Here is a 23,667-nt window from a genome sequence, read left to right on the forward strand (position 1 = left end):
ACTAAGTGTTTGGCTTCAACGGGTTGATGGCACACACAATGGGTAGGACATGAGGCTTTATTTAGTGGTTAGAACATGCATAGCCTAACATCATCTCTCAAGGTCCATCTAACTCAAAAGTGAAAGCATAAGATGATTCATACAAAAGAGAGATTAGTTCTTAGTATTCAATTCAAAAGCCTAATTGAGATCAATCTAAATAAGAAAGAAAGAAAATAGTAAAAGAATAATCACAAATACTCTCTCAATGAACGGCAATTTGGCTCAAGTATCTCACAATGGTAGTCTCCACTATTTCTCCATAATCATCCAAGTATATCTATCTTGTCCATCAAATAACTTGAAGCATGGCTCTGTGAAGTGCTATAATTATGATGCATAAACTTTCATGGCAACACTTTAGTTAAAGAAATATGATCAAACATTACATATACATCACTATTAGTAAGAGAAAGTACAAGGTTTAACAAATTTTTATTTTTTCAAAACTTAAAGGAATTTTGTGATTTTGCAAACAAATATGCACGAATTTATGAGTCCTAATTGCTTAAGAATAAAGAAATTTCATTAAAAGGAAGAGGACACACCTGGAATAGCTCCTAGAAATCTCAGATCGCGAATGGAGTGGATTTGAAATGATTTGGAATGAAATCAGAAAAATTATGGAAAATTGACCTTTAACGACGAAAAATCTGATGAACAGTAATTGCTAAAAACCTTTTGTGACGAAAAATCTTCATATTTCTGGACAAATAGCAGCTAGCCTTTTTTGGGTTTTAGCCCACTTTTTTAGCTTCCAATCTTCCTAAAACGTCATGTAAACCACTTGAGACCCCCAAAAAACTATTTCAAATCATCATAATAACCATTCTAAACATGTTGGTGGCTTCTAATTTACCTGAAAAACATAAAATAAAAAAGAGGCAGAAAATTTACTTTTGACCAAAATAAGAACATAATAACCTCTTTTGCTATTTTTTGGGTTTTAAAGTCATCTAATGACCAAAACAACTTCGGCAACAAATCTGCAATATGTTGCAGTCATCTTGGGGCTAAAAAAAGTAAAATGTTCTTTGAAACACAAAATTCTTTCTTTGGAACACAAAATTCTTTTTTTTTCTTTTTCTTTTTCTTTTTTTTATTTATGACTCAAAACTCAATTGACAACAAAAACAACAAAATTTCACACCCCCAAAACCTAAACTAAGCACTGTCCTCAATGTTTAAAGTAAATGCATGTAATGAGTAGTAAAGGCATAGAGGGATGAAAAATAAAATAAAAATAAAAATGAAAAGAAAGGAACGAAGGTACCTAGTTGGGTTGCCTCCCAACAAGCGCTTGGTTTATAGTCCTTGGCCCGACTTTTTGAAGATGATCACTCGGGGTCATGGAGAGCAAGGGTCTCCTTTTGATGATCAAAATTTGCTTCTAAGTATGGCTTCAAACGTTGTCCATTCACCTTGAAGATAGTGTCGAGGGCATCATGTTGAATTTGAACAGGGAAATATTTGCAAAACGGTGCAAGGTCCAGACCATCTAGACTTGAGTTTTCCGGGAAATAGTTGAATGTGAGAGTTGTAGAGAAGAACTTTTTGGCCCACATAAAAATCTTTCCGAATAATATGTTTGTCGTTCCATTTCTTAGTACGTTCTTTATAAATTTTTGTATTCTCATGTGCATCATTCCGGAACTCATCCATCTCATTCAATTGCAAGGTTCTCTTTTCACCGGCGGCTTGCATGTCGAAATTAAGTGTCTTGACAGCCCAATAAGCTTTATGCTCAAGTTCCACGGGTAAGTGACAAGCTTTCCCAAAAATAAGTCGAAAAGGGGACATACCTATTGGTGTTTTGTATGCTGTCCGGTAAGCCCATAGTGCATCATCCAATTTCAAGAACCAATCTTTCCTAGAGGCACTAACCATCTTTTCTAAGATGAATTTTAATTCCCTATTCGAGATCTTTACTTGCCCACTAGTTTGGGGATGGTAAGGAGTGGCAACCTTATGTGTAATACCATATTTAGCAAGAAGAGAGTTAAAAGAACGGTTACAAAAATGCATACCTCCGTCACTAATAATTGCACGCGGAGTACCAAAATGAGTGAAGATGTTCTTTCTTAAGAATCCAAGCACACTCTTGGCATCATTGGTAGGCAAGGCCACAGCTTCAACCCACTTAGAGACATAATCAACGGCTACCAAAATGTAGAGATTGTTGTAAGATGGTGGGAAAGGTCCCATGAAGTCAATGCCCCAAACGTCGAATACTTCAACCTCCAAAATGTTGGACAACGACATTTGATCTCAGAGAGAAATATTCCCGGTTCTTTGACAACGATCACAAGTTTGGACAAATGTATGAGCATCCTTGAATAGAGTTGGCCAAAAGAATCCCGATTGGAGTACCTTAGCTGCGGTTTTGGTGGCTCCTAAGTGACCTCCACATGCTAGTGAAGGACAATGATGAAGAATAGCAACCATCTCGATCTCATTCAGGCATCTTTGGATAACTTGATTAGGGCAATGCTTCCATAAATAAGGATCATCCCAATAAAAATGCTTTACTAGTGAGAAGAACATTTTCTTTTGTTGAAAAGTCATGTCAGGTTGAAGGACATTACTAGCCAAATAGTTAACATAGTCGGCATACCAAGGGGCGATGGAAGATTGGATGGCTTCGGGAAACGTCTCGGCTATAGGTGTGGCAGCAGCTAGTTTATCCTCGACTCCATCTTGGATCAACCGAGATAAATGATCGGCCACGACGTTTTCAGACCCCTTTTTATCTCGTATTTCCAAATCAAACTCTTGTAATAACAATACCCATCGAATCAACTGTGGCTTTGCATCTATCTTTGATAATAAATACTTCAAAGCGGAATGATTGGTGTAAACAATTACCTTAGAACCAATGAGATAGGAACAAAACTTGTCTAAGGCAAAGACAACAGCTAGTAGCTCTTTCGCAATTGTGGCATAATTCAATTGGGCATCATTGAGAGTTCGGCTAGCGTAGGAAATCACATGAAGAAATTTGTCTTTCCTTTGGCTCAAAACAGGCCCTACGGCATAGTCATTGGCGTCGCACATAATTTCTAATGGTACTTCCCAATTTGGTGCGATAATGACTAGAGCGGATGTGAGTTTCTCCTTTAGAATCTTGAAAGCCTCCAAACATTGATCATCAAAGTTGAATGTGACATCCTTGAGAAGTAGATTGCATAATGGCTTCGTAATCTTTGAAAAATCCTTAATGAAACGACGATAGAACCCGGCATGACCAAGGAAACTTCGGACTCCCTTCATGGAGGTAGGTGGTGGCAAATTGGCAATAGTATCAATCTTGGCTTTGTCAACTTCAATCCCTTTGGTTGAAATCTTGTGCCCAAGGACTATTCCTTCTCTTACCATAAAATGGCATTTTTCCCAATTCAAAACCAAATTAGTTTCTTTGCAACGTTGTAGAACCAACGCTAAATTTGAGAGACAATAATCGAATGATGACCCAAAAATAGAGAAATTGTCCATGAATACTTCAATAAAGCGCTCCACCATATCAGAGAATATACTCATCATGCAACGTTGAAAAGTAGCGGGGGTGTTGCACAAACCGAATGGCATTCTACAGGAAAAGGTACCGAAGGGGCATGTGAATGTCGTCTTTTCTTGGTCTTCGGGTGCTATAGGGATTTGATTGTATCCCGAATAGCCATATAGAAAACAATAATAGGCATGGCCAGCCAACCTTTCCAACATTTGATCAATAAACGACAACGGGAAGTGATCCTTACGAGTTGCGGTGTTAGGCTTCCTATAATCAATGCACACATGCCAATCGGTCACGGTCCTTGTAGGAATAAGATCGTTGTTGTTGTTCTTTGCTACCGTGATTCCTCCTTTTTTCGGCACTACTTGGACTGGGCTTACCCAATTACTATCCGAAATTGGATAGATAATTCTAGCATCCAAAAGCTTGAGAACTTCGGCACGAACAACTTCCTTCATATTTGGATTTAGCCTTCTTTGATTTTCTACCGTCGGCTTGAAATTTTCCTCTAATAAAATTCTATGCATGCATGTAGAAGGACTAATTCCTTTAATATTAGCAATAGTCCACCCAATAGCGGTTTTATGCTTTTTTAGAACTTGTAGTAATTTTTCTTCCTCCTCTTCAAGTAAATTTGAATTAATAGTGATGGGGAGAGTTTGAGATGTACCAAGATAGGCATACTTGAAATGCGAGGGTAGTGGCTTCAAGGTGAGGGTTGGTGCGGCAACGGTGCTTGGGACGGGCTTGGTGGTGGTAGCACTAAGTGGCTCAAATTCTCGGTGAAAGGGTTGTTTGTACGACGGTGTAGCTTCCAGCAAGGTCACCATTTCAAGCATGAGTGGCTCCTTGTCTACAATCTCTATCTCATGGACCAAATTTGCTTCTAATGGATCTTTCGGGTACTCCGCTTCGAATTGTAGTTAAACAACATGATCTATAGCCTTTAATTGGAAACAATACTCTAAATCAATGTGGTATTTGGTTGCGTCAAAAACCTTGAATTCCACGTCTTGATCGGCTACTCGTAGGATCAAAGAACCTTTTTCTACATCAATGAATGTCCTTCTGGTAATGAGGAACGGGCGACTTAGAATAACATCTTCTTCCATATCCAAGACTATGAAGTCAGCTAGAAGTATGAACTTGTCCACCTTCACCAGTACATCTTCAAGAATTCCATGAGGATATGTAAGTGATCTATCCGCCATCTGCAAAGAAATAGTAGTGTTCTTAATTTCTCCCAAACCTATTCTTTTAGCAATAGACAAAGGCATTAAATTTATACTAGAACCTAGATCACATAAAGCTCTATGAAAATAAATAGTGCCAATGGTGCACGGAATAGAAAAACTCCCTAGATCCTTTCGCTTAGGTGGTAGTTGCCTTTGTATTGCTGCACTGCACTTCTTTGTCAATTTCACCGTCTCTATCATCCAAACGTCTCTTTTTGCTTAAGATGTCCTTAAGGAACTTTCCATAGCTCGGCATTTGGTCTAGTGCTTCACCAAATGGAATGATAATTTGCAATTTTCTAAAAATTTCAATAAATTTGGAGAACTGTGCATCCTTCTTATTTTTCTTCAAGCGTTGTGGAAAAGGAATCGGTGGAACATAGGATTTTGGGGTGAGATTTGTGGATGCTTGCTCATTGGTCTAAGAAGAAAAATTCATTGTCTGTGTTACTGAATATTTGGTTGAGCTTACGGCAGCGGGTAGGTTATTTTCTTCAGCTTTTTCCATATCTCTCAACTGTTGGTGGTGCTTTTCTACGTCCAAATCTACAACAGTTTTGATGGGTCTCCCATTTCGAAGTGTAACTGCCTTCGCATGCTCTTGATTTTTTGGATTAACCTCAGATTGGCTGGGCAAAACTCCCTTCTCTCGTACCATGAGTGCATTCGCCAATTGACCCATTTGAACTTCTAAATTTCTGATGGAAGCGACTTGATTTTGTAAGGTCATCTCCATCTTGCTCATGAATTGATTTGCATTGGTGGTGAGTTGTGTGATTATGTCTTCCAAGTTATTTTTCTTCTCTTGTGGTTGAAAACCTGGTGGTTTTTGTACGTTTTGATTATTGCTCCATGAAAAATTGGGGTGCCTTTGCCATCCTGGATTGTATCTGTTGGAGAATGGATCATTGCCGGGACGTCTATAGGTATTCACCGTATTGGCTTGTTCTTGCAGAAATTCTGGAAAATCAACCCCATGAGGACAAGATATGGTGGCATGACCGGGAACAGCACAAATGGAGCAAATCTCTTGTGTTGGTGCTCTCCCATTCATAGCAAGCAAGGTGTTCAATTTATTGGTTATAGTGTCAACCTGCTCTTTTGAAGCAAAAGCATTAGAACTACCAATTTCATAAATTCCAGCACGCTTAGCTCTTGTATCAGAATGATGTGTTCCACTTGCTAGTGTATCAAACAAAGTTTGACATTCAGTTGGCGTCTTGTTCTTAATAGATCCACCTACATAGTTATTCACAGCAGCCTTACTGGAAACGGTTAGTGCCTTATAAAAAATACGCATGAGAACTAGAGTAGGCAAACCATGGTAAGGACACTGTATTAAAAAATTATGGAACCGTTCCCAAGCTTTTGAAAATGACTCATCGGCTTGTTGATTGAATTGCATGATTTTATCGCTTAGTGCATCAGTTTTCTGAGTTGAAAATAATTTCTCCAAGAACTTGTTTTGAACCTCCATCTAGCTAGTCAATAATCTAGGCCTTAAGGAGTTTAGCCACATCTTTGCTTTATCTTTCAATGTATAGGGAAAGACTTTCATCCTGAGATGTTCTTCAGTGACTCCCTTTGTCAAAGCCATGTTAGAAACCATGTTAAAAATATCTCTAATATGAGCTAAAGGATCTTCAAAACTTAATCCATGAAAAGAAGGCATCATATTAAAGTGGATATTTTTCAATTCATAATTCCTGGCAACTGCAGGGAGAACGATGCTTGAAGGTGACGTCGAAATTGTCGGGATATCAAGGTCTCCCATTGTTTCATTCTGTACAAGGGCCAATTCATCTGCTCCTTGTTGATTCTTCTTTTCTCCGTATTGTTTTTTACTCCTACGAATTGTCGGGATATCAAGGTCTCCCATTGTTGATTCTTCTTTTCATCATAATAGAATTTAAAGAAGGAAACAAAACCCAAACACAATTAGGAAAAGAAACTTTAATTGTAAAACCCAAAGGAAATTGGAAAGAAACTTTAATAAAAGGAATAGAAAGTTGAATGAAAATAGGAATGGAATTCCTGATGGCTGCGTGAAACACTCCTTGTTTCCCCCCCATTTTTTTTTTTCCTTGCAAGTTGGCTGTTTGGGCTGGCCTTTTTTTGTTTCCTTTTGGTTTGTTTGTGGTCCTAATCCCTCATGTATGCTTCTTTTTTTTTTTTTTGGTTGGAAATCAAATGGAACTAAAGAAGTACCTGAAATTAAAAAAAAAATTAACTAATTAAATATTCAAAGTATAACTAGAAAATAAAGCGCACTAATATTAATAGAATAAGTCGATCCTTGGCAACGACGCCAAAATTTGATGTGATTAATTGCAAGTGGACAATATCGCTCAAATTAATATAGTAGTAAATAGAGTATCGTTCCAACAGGGATCAAGTTAATCTATTAAATACTAGAGTGATTTATTTCTAATTATATTTAAATTAAACGAAAAGAGAATTATGATGACTAAAATCTAATTAAGCAAGTAAAATAAATTGAGATCAAGTAAATAATGTAAAAGATGAAAACAAGGATGATAAAGCACTAGGGCACCGATTTCACCCCGCTAATCTCACCCAAATCCTTCTAGCTTGTTAATTCTACTCAAGCCCGGCGGCAACTCCTTAATCCCGGCTTCTACTCAAGCCAAGCCGCAACTCAAGCTTGGCCGCAACTCCTTAAGTCCGGCTGCAACTCGTGTGACACCCCGACCCAATTTTAACCATATATTTAATCTGTTTAAATTATTTAAATTATTTAATTGTGAAATTATAATTTTGCCCTCGGAGTAAGGTCACGATAGTCACTTTTCGATCCATAAGGATATTTGGGATTGGAGTAGATTTGTTGTGTAGAGCGTGTCGATACGAGTTCATAGACACGTAGTGGGCACAAATCAGAGTTTTAACGAAGAAGTTACGGTCAAGGGAAGTGCAATGGCACAATCGTAAATATTTCAAAGTCAGATTTTTAAAAACCAGTAAGCTTCTCTCTCTCTCTCTCTTTCTCTCTCTCTCTCTCTCTCCATCGCGACTGGCCGGAATTTTTTCAAGACACCCACGCTCTGTTAGCTCGTGTGGTGGCACGTGGGCCATGGTGTGGTGGCCCATTTCGTCCTGAGTACGATGGGCTTGAATAAAAATCATGAAAATTTTTATTGAAACTTTGAAGGCTGTTTATTTAGTCAATTATCTATTAGTTTATCACAAAAAATTGGAAGGAAATGCATTGCATGATGGGTTTAACTGATTCAAGTTGATTATATAGCGAGCTGACAAATACTGTGAGTGTAGAAAATATGTAGTAATTAATGAAAGAATATTAAACACAACATACTCATTTATATATAATGATTTACTATAATATTTTACACTTTATACATTGCATGGTAAGATACATAAGTGGCTTAGTATCACATAGAGTTCCTATGAGGTTCAAATTTTTCACTATCTTCATCATCTCTATGTGTATAGTAAGTGTATTTTGAAGAGTAGTTATCAAATGATAAATTCCCAAAATAGTTTTGCATGTAATTGTTCACATGCCACCCATATGGATCCGAGATTGGTTGACGTTGTCTATAAGCAAAATCATTTGAAGATTGGATCTCGGATTCTTTCCATGAGCCGCTCGAGACTCACATTCTCATGTGAAAATTTGATTCTTGCAAAAACAGTTCAAAATAAAATAATATAAATATACATATTTTAGCATGTTATCACAAATACGTAGGCAACATGGTGGTTAAGGCGTTGAAAGAGTGAAATGGTAGGAGTTTGAATCCCTTTTGCGTGTGTGCTTGCTTTGTGTTTTTTTTCCTTTTTTCCATTACATCGATATTTTTGTTGTTGATATTTTCGATATTATAGTGATATTTTAACAAAATATTGCTGAAGTGTGAGCAAAATTATTGACATCTATATTTTCTGATATTATCATCGATATTTATATGATATGTGTATGGATACGTTCTGAAATATTCGTGACTTGAAAAACCGATAATATCCTCAATAGTTTGTCGATATTTTAGACTATGGCTACAACTCACCTTAGTTGTATTTGTGGTTCAGCCCGTGGCTGTGAAAGTGAGGATTGGGGGAAAGGATGCTACGGTGCATCTGGGTTTGGTTTGGAGCGAGAAGGTGGAGGGGTCTAACATGGGGGGTGTAGGAGAAAAAAAAAAGAAAAAAAATGAGAGAGAGATATACAATTACTTATTTTATGTCATATATTTTAATTAGATTATTATTAGTATTATTTATTTATTTTATTATTCCATGTGGCACAAGAAGTGTGAGTTTACATGGGGCTATGAATTCTACGTCATCGTTTAACGGAAAACTTGACAGTTAAAATTTAGGTATAAAACAAATTAAAAAAACTTCTGGTAGTAAAAGTTAAAATTTGGGAAACTTTCGGCTAGTAAATGTACCCAAAAAATATATATAAAAGAGCAACCTATGCACCACATGTGAAAACAAAACTGCTATTTATAAGTAGCTTCTTCGCACTCACTTCTGCGTCTGGGAGAAGCTTTTTTCAAAAAAATTTAAATTTATTTTAGAATTAAAAAAGATAATGGATATTTGTGTTTCTTACAAATAGGATCTATTATCTAATTTTTCTTTTAATTTTAATTTTTTTTTAAATATAAAAAAGTATGAATTTACTATATTATTCTCATTTAATTAAGAAATAGATTTGTTTCAATTTTGAATTCTAAACAAATTGGGAACATTTATTTGGAGATGAAAATGGGACGGAGGACGGTGCAATCAGAGAGTTGAAGCACGAACAAGAGAGCAGAAAACCCTAAATAAAAAGCCCAAATATACATACGAATACGATCACGATCACCGAAGCTTCTCCTGCTCTATAAACAGTCCCTTCTTCTTGTGGCTGTGTGGGCCGTGATGGTTGTGAACGAGCGACCACCGAAACGGATGAAGAGGCGAATAACAGCAGATCTCAACGACTTCTTCACCTTCCCGTCGGAGTCGGCGTCGGCCAACCATGTGGGGCCCTTCAGGACCTGCGTTAGGGATTTTATCTCTAAGCACGCGCTGCTTCCTCCGCCCTCCTCCCTCTTCCCTCACCTGATGACGTGGCAGGTCCTCTTCAGGGTCGGGGATCTCCATGATCCGCATGCATCTTCTTCTTCATCCACCGACGCTGCCGTCGTCTGTCTGGACATCGTAGAAGAGGACGTGGCCAGATCTAGATCCGTCTATTGTGATCACTGTCGAGTTGTTGGTGAGTTCACTCACTGACTCAGCTCTCCAACTTTTTTTAAAATTTAAAATTTTCTTTTTCGTTTTAAAATATTGTAGTAATCTCAATTTCGCAAGTTTGAACGAGATCAAACTCATATCTGTCAGTTTGTCTGTTTAAATGCTTACGTGGTACATGTGTTCTAATTTTTATTTGTGTTTTTTGATCTTTTGAAATCGTTCACAAATGAAAATCAAACTAAAAGGCAACAAATTCTAAAACCAAGTTAAAACCTGAAAACACAACTTAAACGTGCAGTTGGTGGAGAGAGAATGGTGAGAGGGGAGGGATGAGAGTGGTTGTTTGGGTGCGGTGGTCAGTTGTGAGGAGGGGAGAAAGGTGGGAGGGTGGGTGCGCTGTGGGGGGATGAGGATGGGGTGGGGGTTGGGAGTAATGAATTTGTTATGAATTTTGATTGACTTTAATTATTTAAAAGATAATGAATTATTTATTTGTTTGTTCTATGTAATATGGTTATCAACTGTAGTGAATTATGAGTTGTATTCTTCACAATTTGAAATGATCGTGAAATGTAATTGGGTGTCCTTTTAGATGGGGCTTGAATTATTGTTTATGAAGATGTTGGGTGAATTTTGGGTTTTTAGTGCAATCAAAAGAGCTGAATAATCAAGAAGTAACAACTAATTAAATTTTCAACTATTCATCCTCTTACATTGTACGAGTAAAGCAAGGAATTGATATCATGAACTTTTAGTTTATGGTTAGGGATCATAGACCTTGAGATTGCAATCATCGCATAATTTTGTAAGACTAAAATACATTTAATGAACTTTACCAACCAACAATAGTCAACCAGGTGAGTTCTGACCTTTTACATTCCTTTTTAAAACGTTTAGGATGGAGTGGTCATCCAGTTTGCTGGAAACGTTATCATTTTATTATTAAGGCTGATGGTAATTCCATTGGCGGGTATCACAAGCCTTGTATGTGCTGTGGAGATGTTGTGCATATCTACGAATCCAAGTGAGACTTAAAAACCTTTTTCTCTGTATATGCATTTATTTCTAACTAGTTAATTTAATTATTTTTATGCATCATTTACTTTTATAATTGCTTCTGCCATATTGATACCAATACCAGTACCGCCAATCATATATAACACATATAAATATATATGAGGATTGTATGTGCTTATGTCATCCTTATCATATTGTTTATTTCTTCTTGTTTTTCATATGCATATGTATATGTAGGTGGATTGATCCATATTAGAAGTTATTGTCTTTGTGTAAGCGAAATTTCTTCTATTTTGTTCTGGTCTATCTGTGTATCTCCTTTTGTATGTGCTAAAAAATCAACTTGTTTTTGTGTTTTCAAAGATTTTGTTAATTGGAAACAAGTTTGGTGTTTATGTGATGATGGTTGCTCAAAGAAGTCAATCTGTTAGACATTTCTAAAAATAATTGAGTACTCATATATGTAAAATATAAATTAAGTTTGATGTGTTAACGAAAAATGCAGGGGTCTCCTTCAAGGGAAATAAAGAAACAACACATAATCTTACACACTTTCAGTGTTTGGATACTTAAACATCTCATGGTTGGAAATAATTAAGATGACACCAAAGAATAAATATCATCATTAATTTTTTCAAGCGTCTATACTCCTTTATTGCTTCTTGAGTCATATGCATCTTCATAATCCCAATAATTTTTTTTAAAGATTGTTTATTTTGATGGTGTCATATTCATTTTCAACTGTCACATGTTGAAATATTAAGAGATTGAAAGTGTTTACAATTGTGTCCCCTGTACTGCGCTCATTCCTTTGCAACTTTAGGTTTCCTTGACTTGTATAGTTGGTTGAACCAGTTCACTGAATGTTTAACACAAGTATGCGTGCTAATTTCCTACCCTTCAGCTACCGTTGATAGGGTTGAGAATGATTTTTACATGGTTGGTGATGTGTCTTTGTCTCAGGTGTAAATCTTGCAATCTTGATGCAAGTACAAATGATGTTGAAGACTGGGTGTATAACCAGTTGGAGAACACAACTCATCTTCTCCATGGAGTAGTCCATTCAAATGGGTTTGGACACCTTCTTAGGGTAAATGGGAGGGAAGGTGGCTCAAGGGTTCTTTCTGGATGTCATATCATGGACTTTTGGGATCGGCTCTGTAAAGCACTTCGAGTCAGGTTAGGTTTTGTATTTTTATTTTTATAGTTTGGTTTAATATCAATACCATACATATTAAGGAAACCCTTTTTGTCAACCAGAGGAAGATGCCATTTCCAACACATATGCATAGTTTGTCTGGATAGTTGTAGTTTTTATATATATGTTTTTCTTCAAATAGCTGGGCCAGACATACTCTAGTCTTGAGGCTTTGGCTATGTACTCTATTAGGAGTTGAACCCATAACCACTCTTGTAATGAAAGCAGAGAAATACAGCAACATACGTGGACTAGTATTCAGGGTGAGGTGTTTGATTAGAGTATAAAGTTCCCTCGGTAATTCTATCGTTACAAAAACCTTTATATAATATGGATTATAAGTGATGTATTTCTTCCTTTTAAATTTGTGTTGCTTTCACCAAAAAAGTGCGGTCTTATTTTTTTATACTTATTTTTATCTTTACATGCTCTTTTTCATGACATAAACTCCCATCTGTCATTTTCCAAACATGAGCAGAATGGTAAGTGTGATGGATGTGTCAAAGAAGTATGGGTTGGAATATCGACTACTTCATTCAATTATTAAAGGGCATCCTTGGTACGGTGATTGGGGTTATGAATTTGCTGCTGGTAGTTTTGCTCTGACTCGTGATTCCTATAAATTGGCTATTGAAACACTCTCTAGCTTACCCTTGTCCATCTTTCTTAGCCAAGGTCGAAAACTTGGTTCTCGCATCCATGACATCATCTTGCGTTACAAGTCTCTATCGGAACGTGAGCTTGAAAATATGAGGGATCTTTTTGGTGTCCTTATTAGTTTGGTCCATGATGCTCACAAGTGTTCCTCAAGGGTTGATGATGCCGTGAGCAAGAAGCGACGTGCTTCCACCTCAGAAGTTTTGTGTACATGGAATAGTGACATTGAATGTGTTGAAGAGGCCATGCTTAAAGTGCTGCGTGCGGTTTCTGGTTCAAATTGGGTAAGTGGGCGCAATCTTAAGGGTGCTGTGTACAAGGTGGCACCACCAGAACTCCTTGATTATTGTCTTAGGGAACTTGGAGGGAAAATGGTAGCGGATGGGATGGTTGTTTGTTCCAGATACAATCCTGATACGGAGGCTTTCGAGTACAGGTTAGTTGCCATTCTAATGCTTATAAATTTTCCCCTGGCTAGAATTTTCTTTTCCTTTTTTCCCCACTTGAAACCAAACTCATATTGTTAGTGTCATAGAGGGGGAGTGAAACGACTTTTCTAATCAAATTCATTCCTACCCTTATTTTTCCTCTGGCAGATTTAGCCTTAACCATCTTTAGCCATTCTTCAAATGTTCAATATACTGTCTGTGTATGTAAGATTTTGATTGGAAATATAACCTCAAGTCTGATTGATTGGAAATTGCAGACCATAATGTCATTGCAAGGGATTTTTCTTTTCTTGTAAATTCCTTCACAGTTTTTGCACATAGTGATAAGCAGTTTGCGACGGTCATACAGTTTGCTAATTACACCTTTAATTTGCTTATGAAGCTTAGTAACTAAGTAAATAATTATAGAGTGTTAGATTTGATATTCAAAAGATCTAAATGCTAATGAGTTAGTTTGTGGACCTGATTTTCTTTGAACTTAATTTGTAATTTTTATGTATCAACAGTTAAGTTAGATTGTAATGCACTAAAAACTGTTTATCAGACTTGAGGCTGGAAGTGCCTCATCAAAGGGAAGCACCGCTTGCACTGGTTCTTCCATCTCTAGCCGCCTATCAGAAGAAACAATCCTGCTTGACATGCGCTGCTTATATGAGGCCATGCTCCAACCCCAAACTATGATGAAGAATGTGCCTCAGGTAACAAGGGATCTCACAATCAGCTCAGCTGAAAAGCTACTTTACTGCAAGCAGTTTGTGAAAGACTACAAGCCTGAAAAGATGTCCACTAATGACCCATCTGTGACATGTGTCTTGTGTAGAGTGGAATTTACGGATGAATCTGAAGAATATGCCACCATTAATCCTCCTCCAGAGCTGATTGTGTTATCTAATGCTACTGTATCTGATCTCAAGATAGCAGCATCAAAAGCTTTCCAAGATGTATATTTGATATTAAAAAGATTTAAAGCCGAAGAGTTGCTTGATTATGGCGGTGTTGATGAATCCACCCAGATCAAGCACTTGTTAGGGTCAACAGAATCTGTTCGAGTGAGAGGGAGGTGCAATGCAAAGAGTGTGTGGAGTAAGTATATGATGGAGAGGGGGATTGAGAGGTGGACAGTGGATTGCAGCTGTGGGGCTAAGGATGATGATGGAGAGAGAATGTTCACTTGTGATGTTTGTGGCGTGTGGCGGCACACTAAATGTTCTGGAATCCCCGACTTTGATTCAGTTCCTGCAAAATTTGTTTGTGATAGATGCAAAAGCTCCGTCTTTGTAGCAAAATCTGGCGGGCCCTGCAAGGACGAGATAGTAGCTAATGTTGCTGGAGATAGCTGCAGCCGTGCCGGAAATAGTTTGACCGGCCCTCCTGATGTTAGATGAGATTATTCCATTGGTGTCTGAATAAATAGTGTTGTGGTTTCTGGAAGAGAGTTTGGTTCTTGGAACATGTACATAAGATGATGCATATGATGCAGGCCTCTGGAATTTGTGAGGGCAGTTGCACTCTCTTAATCTAATTTCCTACACCTCTCATTTGGTTCCTTTTTGTATATATTCTTCTTCTGCCTATGGCGGCCAAACACTTCCCAATATAACAAGAAAAAAGAGAAAATTGGAGCTATCTTGGAAAATGTTGGTTGCCCTGAGATAAAATTCGACTTTTTTTTAAAATCTTTTTGATGTATTTCAATGTCAGTTCTTATTCTTAGAGCACTTTCACCCATTTGCCTTGGCTTAATTGATGGAGCATACCCATTGATATGGCAACTTGATCATCATCTTCTTCCTCCTTTTCTTCAGCTTGTTTGCGCCTTCTTTCTTCAATTTCTCGCTCTTGCTTCTCTAACAAACTTCTTGTGTAAGACATTGAGAGCATCAAATGTGTTTTCTAAAATTTGAGAAAAAACATTGAGAGCAATAAATGTGTTTTCTAAAATTTGAGAAATTTTTTGAACAGAGAGGATATGGTGTGAGAGGTCTGAGTTGGTGTGGAAAATGAATTTGTCTATATATATAAAGCAAAAGGCAGAAAATGGTGAAACATTCAAAATACCAGAAAATGCCCTTGGTTAATGCAAACATTAAGAATTCAAATTATTAATTAAATGAGGATAATATGGTAAATTCACACTTTTTCATATTTGAAAAAATTAAAAGAAAAAGAAAAGGCAGATAATGGATCATATTTTTATGGAACACAACTGCCCATTATCTTTTTTAATTCTAAAATAAATTTACTTATTTTTAAAAAAAAACCTCTCGCAAGCGCGGAAGCGCGTGCAGAGAGGCTAGTATATATAAAGCAAAAGGCAGAGAATGGTGAAACATTCAAAATATCATAAAATATCCTTGGTTAATTCAAACATTAATTAAATGAGGATAATATGGTAAATTCACATTTTTTAATATTATAAAAATTTAAAATAAAAATAAAATCAGATAATAGGTCCTATTTTTATGGAACACTAGCCCCTTGACACACAAGTGGTTTTTTTTCTTTTTTCTTTTATTTTTAGAATTAAATAAAGATAATTTTAATTTTACCAATAAAAGAAAAAAGAAAACCAACTGACACATGCGTGAGTATGTGTCAAGGGGCTAGTAATATTAGAAGGAGAAGAAAATATATGAAGATTTGGTGTGGAAAGTGAAGAATATTGGTAGGTATTTATAAATAAATAAAAAATTAGATTTTTTGGTTTTTTTTTTTAAAACACAAAAAATGGCAACTGTTGGATTGGAGGACATAATATGATCGGACACCCCAAGACAAGCTAGTGGCTTGTAGCCGTTGGTGCCAGGATGGTGTCAAAGCACGGAAATTTCAAATTTTTTTATCGTTGGCACATGCACCCCATATGCGCCAGCCTAACGTCAGTAGCCATCGGGCACGAGCTCGGGCTTGATCTACCTTTGGGCTTGTCTGGATTGGTGGCCCCCATCGTTTGCTCGGCTCCTCGTGCGCTCTGGAACCTCGAAATGAGTCTCAGGCCCATTTTTGCTCGGGCTAGCCTGCAGCGGTGGAAGTGCTCTTAGAATTGCAATCATTCACTTTCAAACCGGATTTAGGCATTTCTACTGGAATTCTGTGGGTCAATTTGCTGCTCCCACCCCCAACAAACTTTCACAAGCAAAATTCATTTTTTACTCACAATTTGAAATCTAAAACGAAAATAAAATAAAATCGCATTTCCTGAAACAATGACAATTAATGAAAGTTTTGTTCCAACGCAACAATGACGACCAAATGGATGTGTAAACCAAAAGATAAAGGACATTGACGACCAAATTGATGTGTAAACCAAACGATGAAGGACGTTGATTGATTTGGGAGTTGGACCGAAATAACGACTTTTAAAAAGTTGAGGGATCACCCGGGCGAGTAGCTAAGAGAAAAACAGATAGGAGGTCAATTGCAGGAAGTAGAAGTTTTCTTTTCATAAATACCGAAATCTTTCCCAAATCAACGAAGAAAATAAAAAGAAAACAAAATTCTTCGAGCGGAAGCAAAACAGAAAGAACTCGAATTCATCTGTGAGAGAGAGAGAGAGAGAGAGAGAGAGAGAGAGAGAGAGAGCTTAAGGAATGGAGAAGATGAACCAGGCCTATGAGAAGGTGAAGATGCTGGTGGGTATGGAGGTGGATGAGGACGACCATGAAGCTGCTTCTTCTTCTGCTCTACAGGATACCAACTTCATCGACGACTTCAATCGCAACTGCACATTGTCCACCAAACAGGTAATTACTCTACGACTTCAATTCGCAGAAACCAACTCATGTCTCAGACTCAGATCTGCATTTCCTTTATTTTTTATTTATTTTTTATTTTCACTAAAATCTCAATAGTGGCTTTATTTTCTTTCTGTGTGATTCAACAGAGGTTTTACGGTTTCGCCATATGCTTGGCTGCCGGTTTAACTTGTACGCTCTTGGTAAGTTTTATGCATCTAATTGTTTTACTTGTGCTTTTCTTTTTGCTACTCAGTTCTATTTTCACAGTGTTGTGTTATTATCCAAAGCTAAGATTTTAGTGAATGGATGGTGATTATTGAGTAATCTGCTTTTATGTTATTAAGACATCCACATGTTTTAGGAGCTTCAATTGTAGTTGGATATACTATTGGCCTAACCATACTAACAAGAAAAATGTTAAAATCCTAGTTTGAGCTTGATACAGATTACTAAAATGTCTTCTGCTTTATATGATTATCAATCAAATAAAAAGTTATTTTATGTATCAATCCTTACATCCCCTACCACAGGTGGGTGGGATGACGGCCAGTTTTGGTATGTTGGGAGATATCATTATTGCCGAACCCAATGCTTACATTGCATTTGTGGTAAAATAGTAATTGAACAAACATTGAATAAGACAGTACCTGAGGATTCACATGACTAAGACTTTGTCATTGTGGTCTTTATAACCGTGCGTGGTTTGTGTCATATCGGTGTCTAAGTTGTGTTAGATGGACAAATATCACTATTTAGTTCTAAAAGTGTTTGCTCTGTTTCAAGTACACGTCAGATCATAATTTGTTCACGTTATTTAATACCTGACCTGGATAAAAAGTTTCGTGTTGGTTTTCTTGGAACTACTAGTTTCTCCTACCATGACACATTTTGTGCTCAATAATTCTTGTTTCGGAATTGATTGCAAGTCAAAATCTCTTACATTCTACTCCTTGTGTACTTGCCAAACTCAATATCTTTTGAAAATATAGAAGGCTTCAGTATCATAATAATGCTTCTATCACGTGTTGTACATGTACATATTTAGTATCTACAATATGCTTTTAGAGGGGAAGGCATTGAAGCATCCTTGAACAAAGTACTAACAGTTGGACTATATGCGTTCTTTTACTGTGTTGCTGCAAAATTGAACTCCTAAATCTAATTTTTCAATTTAGAATTAAGTTAAAGTGATGTAGTAATTTTATTTTGTATATTACGGGACAATTGGAAAATTGACTTGAATACATGTTAGGGGCCTTCCTGCTATGGTACTGATATGTAGGCTTGTTTTCTTTTCATGTGACAGTCGATGCTTGTTTTCTTCCATCCAATCAAGTTTGGAATTACATTCACACTGGGAAATCTTCTTTCACTTGGGAGGTTTGTGTTAGATTTGCTTCTCATGTGATCCATAAGTGGTTTAAAATGTGATTTTTTTTTGTTGCAAATTTTGGTAAGGTAGCATTTGATGTCAGTCAACATGAAACGCCTTGCGTGCTTAATTAAATAAATAGTAGTGCTTAACTAAATAAATAGTAGTAAATGGTTAATTTACAAAAAGGTTTAAGTTTTCTTAAATTTTTTTTTTTTTCAATTGCTCTCTTGGAAATATCAGTGGAGGTTTGAGATGTCCTAATGTGTGACATTAAAATTTCAGAATCTCTTCCTGACTTTAGTTTAGTGGCCCAGTGTATTTGCCCCTTTTTTCTTTTTTTCTTTTGGCTAGCCAACTTGGAAGTAGGTTGGTTTTACTATCCGAATGTCCCATAGAACAAGTATATTTGCTCCCTTCTTGTGCGTTCAAATGATTGTATTATCCGTCAATGTTTTTTCCTCTTTTTTTTTTTCAGTCCGAAGTTCTCAATGTATTTCTCGTTTTTAAAAAAACATTGACAGCTTGAGACCAAAGTGTCGAAATATCTTATCCATCTCTCCCGGAAAATGGATATCTCCAGAAAATATTTTTAGTTCAATTCTTTTTTTCTCTCCATTAAAAAAAAGTATAAAAAAGGGAAATTGAGAACTAATACAACAATCTGAATTCGTAAGAAGGGAGCAAATGTACTCGTTCTGTGGGACAGTTTGGTAACTTGTTTCAATGTTTTTCTGGTTCTAATTTTTTTTCCAGTAACTCTGTTCCTTAAAGGAAAAAAAAAAAAAAAAAGACGCATGATTATTTTTTTCCTTTTATAAATTGGCTAGGGAAAAATTTTTTCCACTTCAGATTTTAAGTTGGATTCTTTTGTCTGGCAGCACAGCATTCCTCATTGGCCCTAAACGGCAAGTGACAATGATGCTTGACCCTGTCCGTATTTATGCAACAGCCATATACCTTGCAAGTATAATAATTGCCTTGTTTTGTGCTCTTTACGTAAGTTTCACACTGGCTTTCCCCTTTGGTTCACTTTCTTTTTCTTAAGTATATTTTGAATAGTGTTATTTTCCTTTGAATAATTTTAGCATCTGATGTTATCTAATTTTCTTTTGCATTGAGCAGGTTCATAACAAGTTATTGACACTTTTGGCGATACTTTTAGAGTTTGGTGCATTGATTTGGTATGTGCCAGAATTTGCGTACTTTCTTGTTGTGGCCATTTTCTTTCAATCTCATTCATATGTTATTGAGGAGTTGAGATCCACATTCTTTTTAAGGGAAAAATTAACATATACCCCTGAACTTCAGCTTGTTTGGCACTTTTTTTCTGAAGAATTTTTTTGGTTTCAACAGCCATTAAACTAAAATATGTGGGAATGTCAGGCTTTCCATAAAATCCATCCAATTTTCTGTTAAATTGGACATGTGATGCACACATGACCTTTTTACAGGTATTTTGTCTCTTTCTTCTCTTCTCCTTCTCTCTCCTTTCTCTCTCATCTCTCTCTATCTCAACTTGTCATTGAATACATATATAGCAAAACAAAGCACTAGCACTTCTCATCTACTCAAATTAGTCAGCATCTGAGGTCAAATTGGAAAAAGAAATTCCAATACCTGAATCAATGAACATCTAGAAAACCCCAACTATCCCTGCTACAAAATTCCTAGCTGTGAGGTTGGTACCACTGGATTTTCAAGTACATGTCTTCAGTGAATTGGGTTTCTGCAAGAACAAGAAAATCCATTTATGGGTCACAACCATTGAGTAGCTAGAGGCCTATAAAATCAACATCTGATATTGGTACGAATAAGCTACGTCGGTGCGTGCATTTAATATCTAGTGGGTCAAGGTCATACATGATTTAGAGAAAACATCATTAGAGAATACATATTTGGAAACTCTGGATGCTCACCGATTCTGGTATTGGAATTTCATTTTCTGATTTGAATCCAGATGTTCACCTGTTTGAGTAGATGAGAAGTGTTAGGGCTCTGTTTTGCTTTGTAGGTTTGGAATGGCAAACTGGGATAGAGAGACAAGAGAGAGGAGAGAGAATGAAAGGGGAAGAAAGGAACGGAAATGTCCCCAAAAAAAGAAGTCGCATGTGCTTCGCATGTCAAAGGTTAAGAGAATGTGGCAAAATTAACGACAAGCTTGCCATTGCAAAAGAATCAGAGTTAGGGCGTATTTAAAACTTAGTTTTTGTTCTTCCAATGGGCAAAGTGCCAAACGAGACAAACTTCATGGGGTATAGGTGAATTTTTCCCTACTCTTAATGTTGCATGTCATTTATTTTCCTTTGGATATCTGAAGTCTCTCATTATAATTTATATATTATGTATAGTGGGATCTTCTTTCTAGGGTGGACTTTAGTTAAAGGACGATCATATCAATAACATTTCGATAATATATCAATAACATATTGATAACATGTCAACAATGTGTTGATAGATTATTAATAGGAATTAACTAAAGGACAGAAGTCCTGCAGAGAGAATAAATATTTATGTGGAACATTAAATTACATTGAAAATTTAAAATGAATGAGTCTATTACAGGCTTTTTGAAGTAACTTGTATGCTTAGGTGTCACATAAGTGGAAACTTATGGGGAGCACTTAAATGGTAAACCCACAGGGTCCTCCTTGGTTGCCGCACAACAAGAGAAATGAAAGGAAAGAAGTAGCGTGTTTTCTTAGGTGCCATGACAGTGTAAACTTACATTAGCTTTTAGCGAAGAAGAGCAAAGTGGATGAGGAGCAAAACACAAGTCAGATAAGAATTTAAAAGAGGAAGATAAAATTAGGGGTACCAGTTTTGGAAATGACATGATAACATGTCATGAAATAACAGAAAATTAGAACAAAATTGGCATGAGTTATCATATTTGTAGTGTCAGGAAGTTTTTGGCAAGACATTTTCATGTTAGTAGTTAAGCACAACATTGACAGGAAATAACTGTGTAAGTTACAAAATAACCCTCCCGAGTAAATGTGTTGTGTTCTGGCTTGCCACCCATCCTAGTGTCAGGAAACATGTCATGTTCTGTTGTGCCATGGCAGTCAAAAACATGACCCAAAAAGATGAATTGCCACCTACTGATAAAATAAAAGTTGGCAGCTTAGAAAAGGAGGCCTGTGCACACTTAGTAGATCTTTCATAAAGCTGCCTCAGAAGGCGACCTTGACAACTCCAAAATAGATTGCTAGTCCACTTAAAAACCCTAAACCCTCCCCTTAACTCATATAGGACCTGTTCACTGCCAACATTTCCCTAACAATGAAATTATGTGAAAATTTTATATGACAAATTTCGATTCATCAAGGCACCATAGAATGATTTCATCGTAGAGAACATGAACGTTTGTTTTTATTGCTATGGATTAGAAGTCCACTGCTTATGTGATGAAGTGGATTGGGATTAAAAGCAGATCGATTGAGTATGAAACTTGGTCCGCTTGCCAAAGTTTCCCAAGATTTCTGCTCTACAGCCTTGATTTTTCAACTCACAGTAATATCGCATTTCAAGCAAGCAAAGCACATCATACTCATCTTTATTTGTTTGAGTTTAAAGTTTTGGGTATACTTCTCTATTTGCTTATTGGCCCCCTTTTTTTAGTAGCAGGAATTTGGATCAAGAATAGGATTTTTTTCCCATGCCATCCATATATTATGTTAGTCTAGTTTTGGAATGGAAACATAACTAAGGAATTTACCTAAGTTGACTGGAGTCAATTCCACTTAAGACCCGGAATGGAAATACAGAGGGTGGTATTTCTATGCCATAGAACTAGGAATGTAAAATCACTGCAAATACCCTTTCATTATTTGGTTGTATTAAAATTAGAAACTTTCATTAATTGGCTGTATTGAAATTAAAAAAGAAAATAACTCCCAAGATATTGAGGAAATGAAATACATTCCTATTCCAATTGCGTATTCCAGTCAAACAATGTGATAGGTTTACTAAAGCAATGTCATTGAAAAAAAATATAAATTTTTTTTTTTGTTGAAGTTTGACAATGTTCTTGCTTATATATATACCTGATGTTGTATTGGAATCAAAAGTATTACAATGTCTAATAACTAGTCTTCAGGAATCTATAGTGTCCCTTATTTTGTGTCTTTCTATTGGTATGGTAGTATTCATTTATTTCGCATTGGTGTTTTGAGTAACAGGTATAGCTTGAGCTACATCCCTTTTGCTAGAGCCATGTTATCCAAGATCATGGTAGCTTGTTTTGACACTGATTTTTAGGCTGATATTCGCCAAGGAAACGGCTTGGGACCCATCAACCGGAGTAGATATTTCCCAATATTAGTTTTTGTTTTGTGGCCTTGCACACAGAGAGAGTACAACCTAAAAGCACCACACGATATCGAAATGTATGTGTATGGATTGAGATTGTAATTTCTACCGTTGTTTATCCTCATGTCCATAGAAGGAAGATACTTCATTCATTGCCGTGCTCATAGAATGTGATCTCTTACATCACTTTCTTCTTTTTATCTTTATTTCTTTTGATTTACGCAAGAATTTGATAATTCAGGTGCGTTTGGTACAAGGTTTAGGAGCTTGGGAATAGGTATGAAATTGCATTCCCATGTTTGGTAAGTGTATCTTTGGGAATGGAATATCTCACTCATGGGTATGACCGTGTGAACTTCCCATATAGGGGGGAATTTCATACCTTTGGCTCACCTTCGGAAATTTTCCCCCCACATGGTAAATCATTTAATGTAATTTTTGGTTTTACAAACTTACCCCTATCATAATTTTCAAATATCACTTTTGACCCTTAAAAAACTTTTCGTATTTCTTTTTCCTTTCTTTTTAACTCATCAAGGGTATTGTTGTAAAACTAGAGAACTTGTCATTCCTAATACTACACAAATCAAATATGAGAATGGGTAAAAATGGTATTTCTTAGTCATTTTCTACTGTTCTCAAACATGGGAATGAAGTTCATTCCCATCTTATGGGATTATACATGAGAATTTTATTGAGATATTTAGTGATATATCCATTTTTAGCATTAATATTATAAATAAACCCTACACTATTGAATTTCTATAAATAAACAAAAAAAAAAAACTCCAAAAATGACAGCAAGCTTTATTGAATTTAATATTGATTATTAAATTACTTTGATGCCCTATTGAGTGTTTTGGGTATTTTTATGAGATTTTGGGGTTGGGCTTGTTTTAAGAAATT

At 36.4% G+C, this 23,667-nt stretch overlaps 2 protein-coding genes across 3 annotated transcripts; both read left to right on the forward strand.

The window, feature by feature from the left end:
• On the forward strand, positions 9,490–14,996 carry LOC18781022 (PHD finger protein At1g33420). 2 transcript variants are annotated; one of them, XM_007212868.2, is made up of 5 exons: positions 9,490–10,039; positions 10,915–11,041; positions 11,998–12,213; positions 12,711–13,325; positions 13,883–14,996. In XM_007212868.2, the coding sequence occupies exons 1-5, from the start codon at positions 9,700–9,702 to the stop codon at positions 14,721–14,723; spliced, it is 2,139 nt and encodes a 712-aa protein (XP_007212930.2). In that variant the 5' UTR covers positions 9,490–9,699; the 3' UTR covers positions 14,724–14,996. The 2 variants fall into 2 exon arrangements, with proteins under 2 accessions (XP_007212930.2, XP_020417404.1); XM_020561815.1 differs by having other exon boundaries at positions 12,903–13,325.
• Positions 16,608–22,961, forward strand: LOC18779680 (vesicle transport protein SFT2B). Its single transcript, XM_007212081.2, has 6 exons — positions 16,608–17,081; positions 17,222–17,275; positions 18,382–18,455; positions 19,329–19,446; positions 19,573–19,631; positions 22,632–22,961. Exons 1-6 carry the CDS (start codon positions 16,929–16,931, stop codon positions 22,708–22,710), a joined length of 537 nt encoding a protein of 178 aa, XP_007212143.1. The 5' UTR covers positions 16,608–16,928; the 3' UTR covers positions 22,711–22,961.

The sequence above is a fragment of the Prunus persica genome, chromosome G4 (assembly GCF_000346465.2).
Source record: "Prunus persica cultivar Lovell chromosome G4, Prunus_persica_NCBIv2, whole genome shotgun sequence".
NCBI classification, from domain to species: domain Eukaryota; kingdom Viridiplantae; phylum Streptophyta; class Magnoliopsida; order Rosales; family Rosaceae; genus Prunus; species Prunus persica.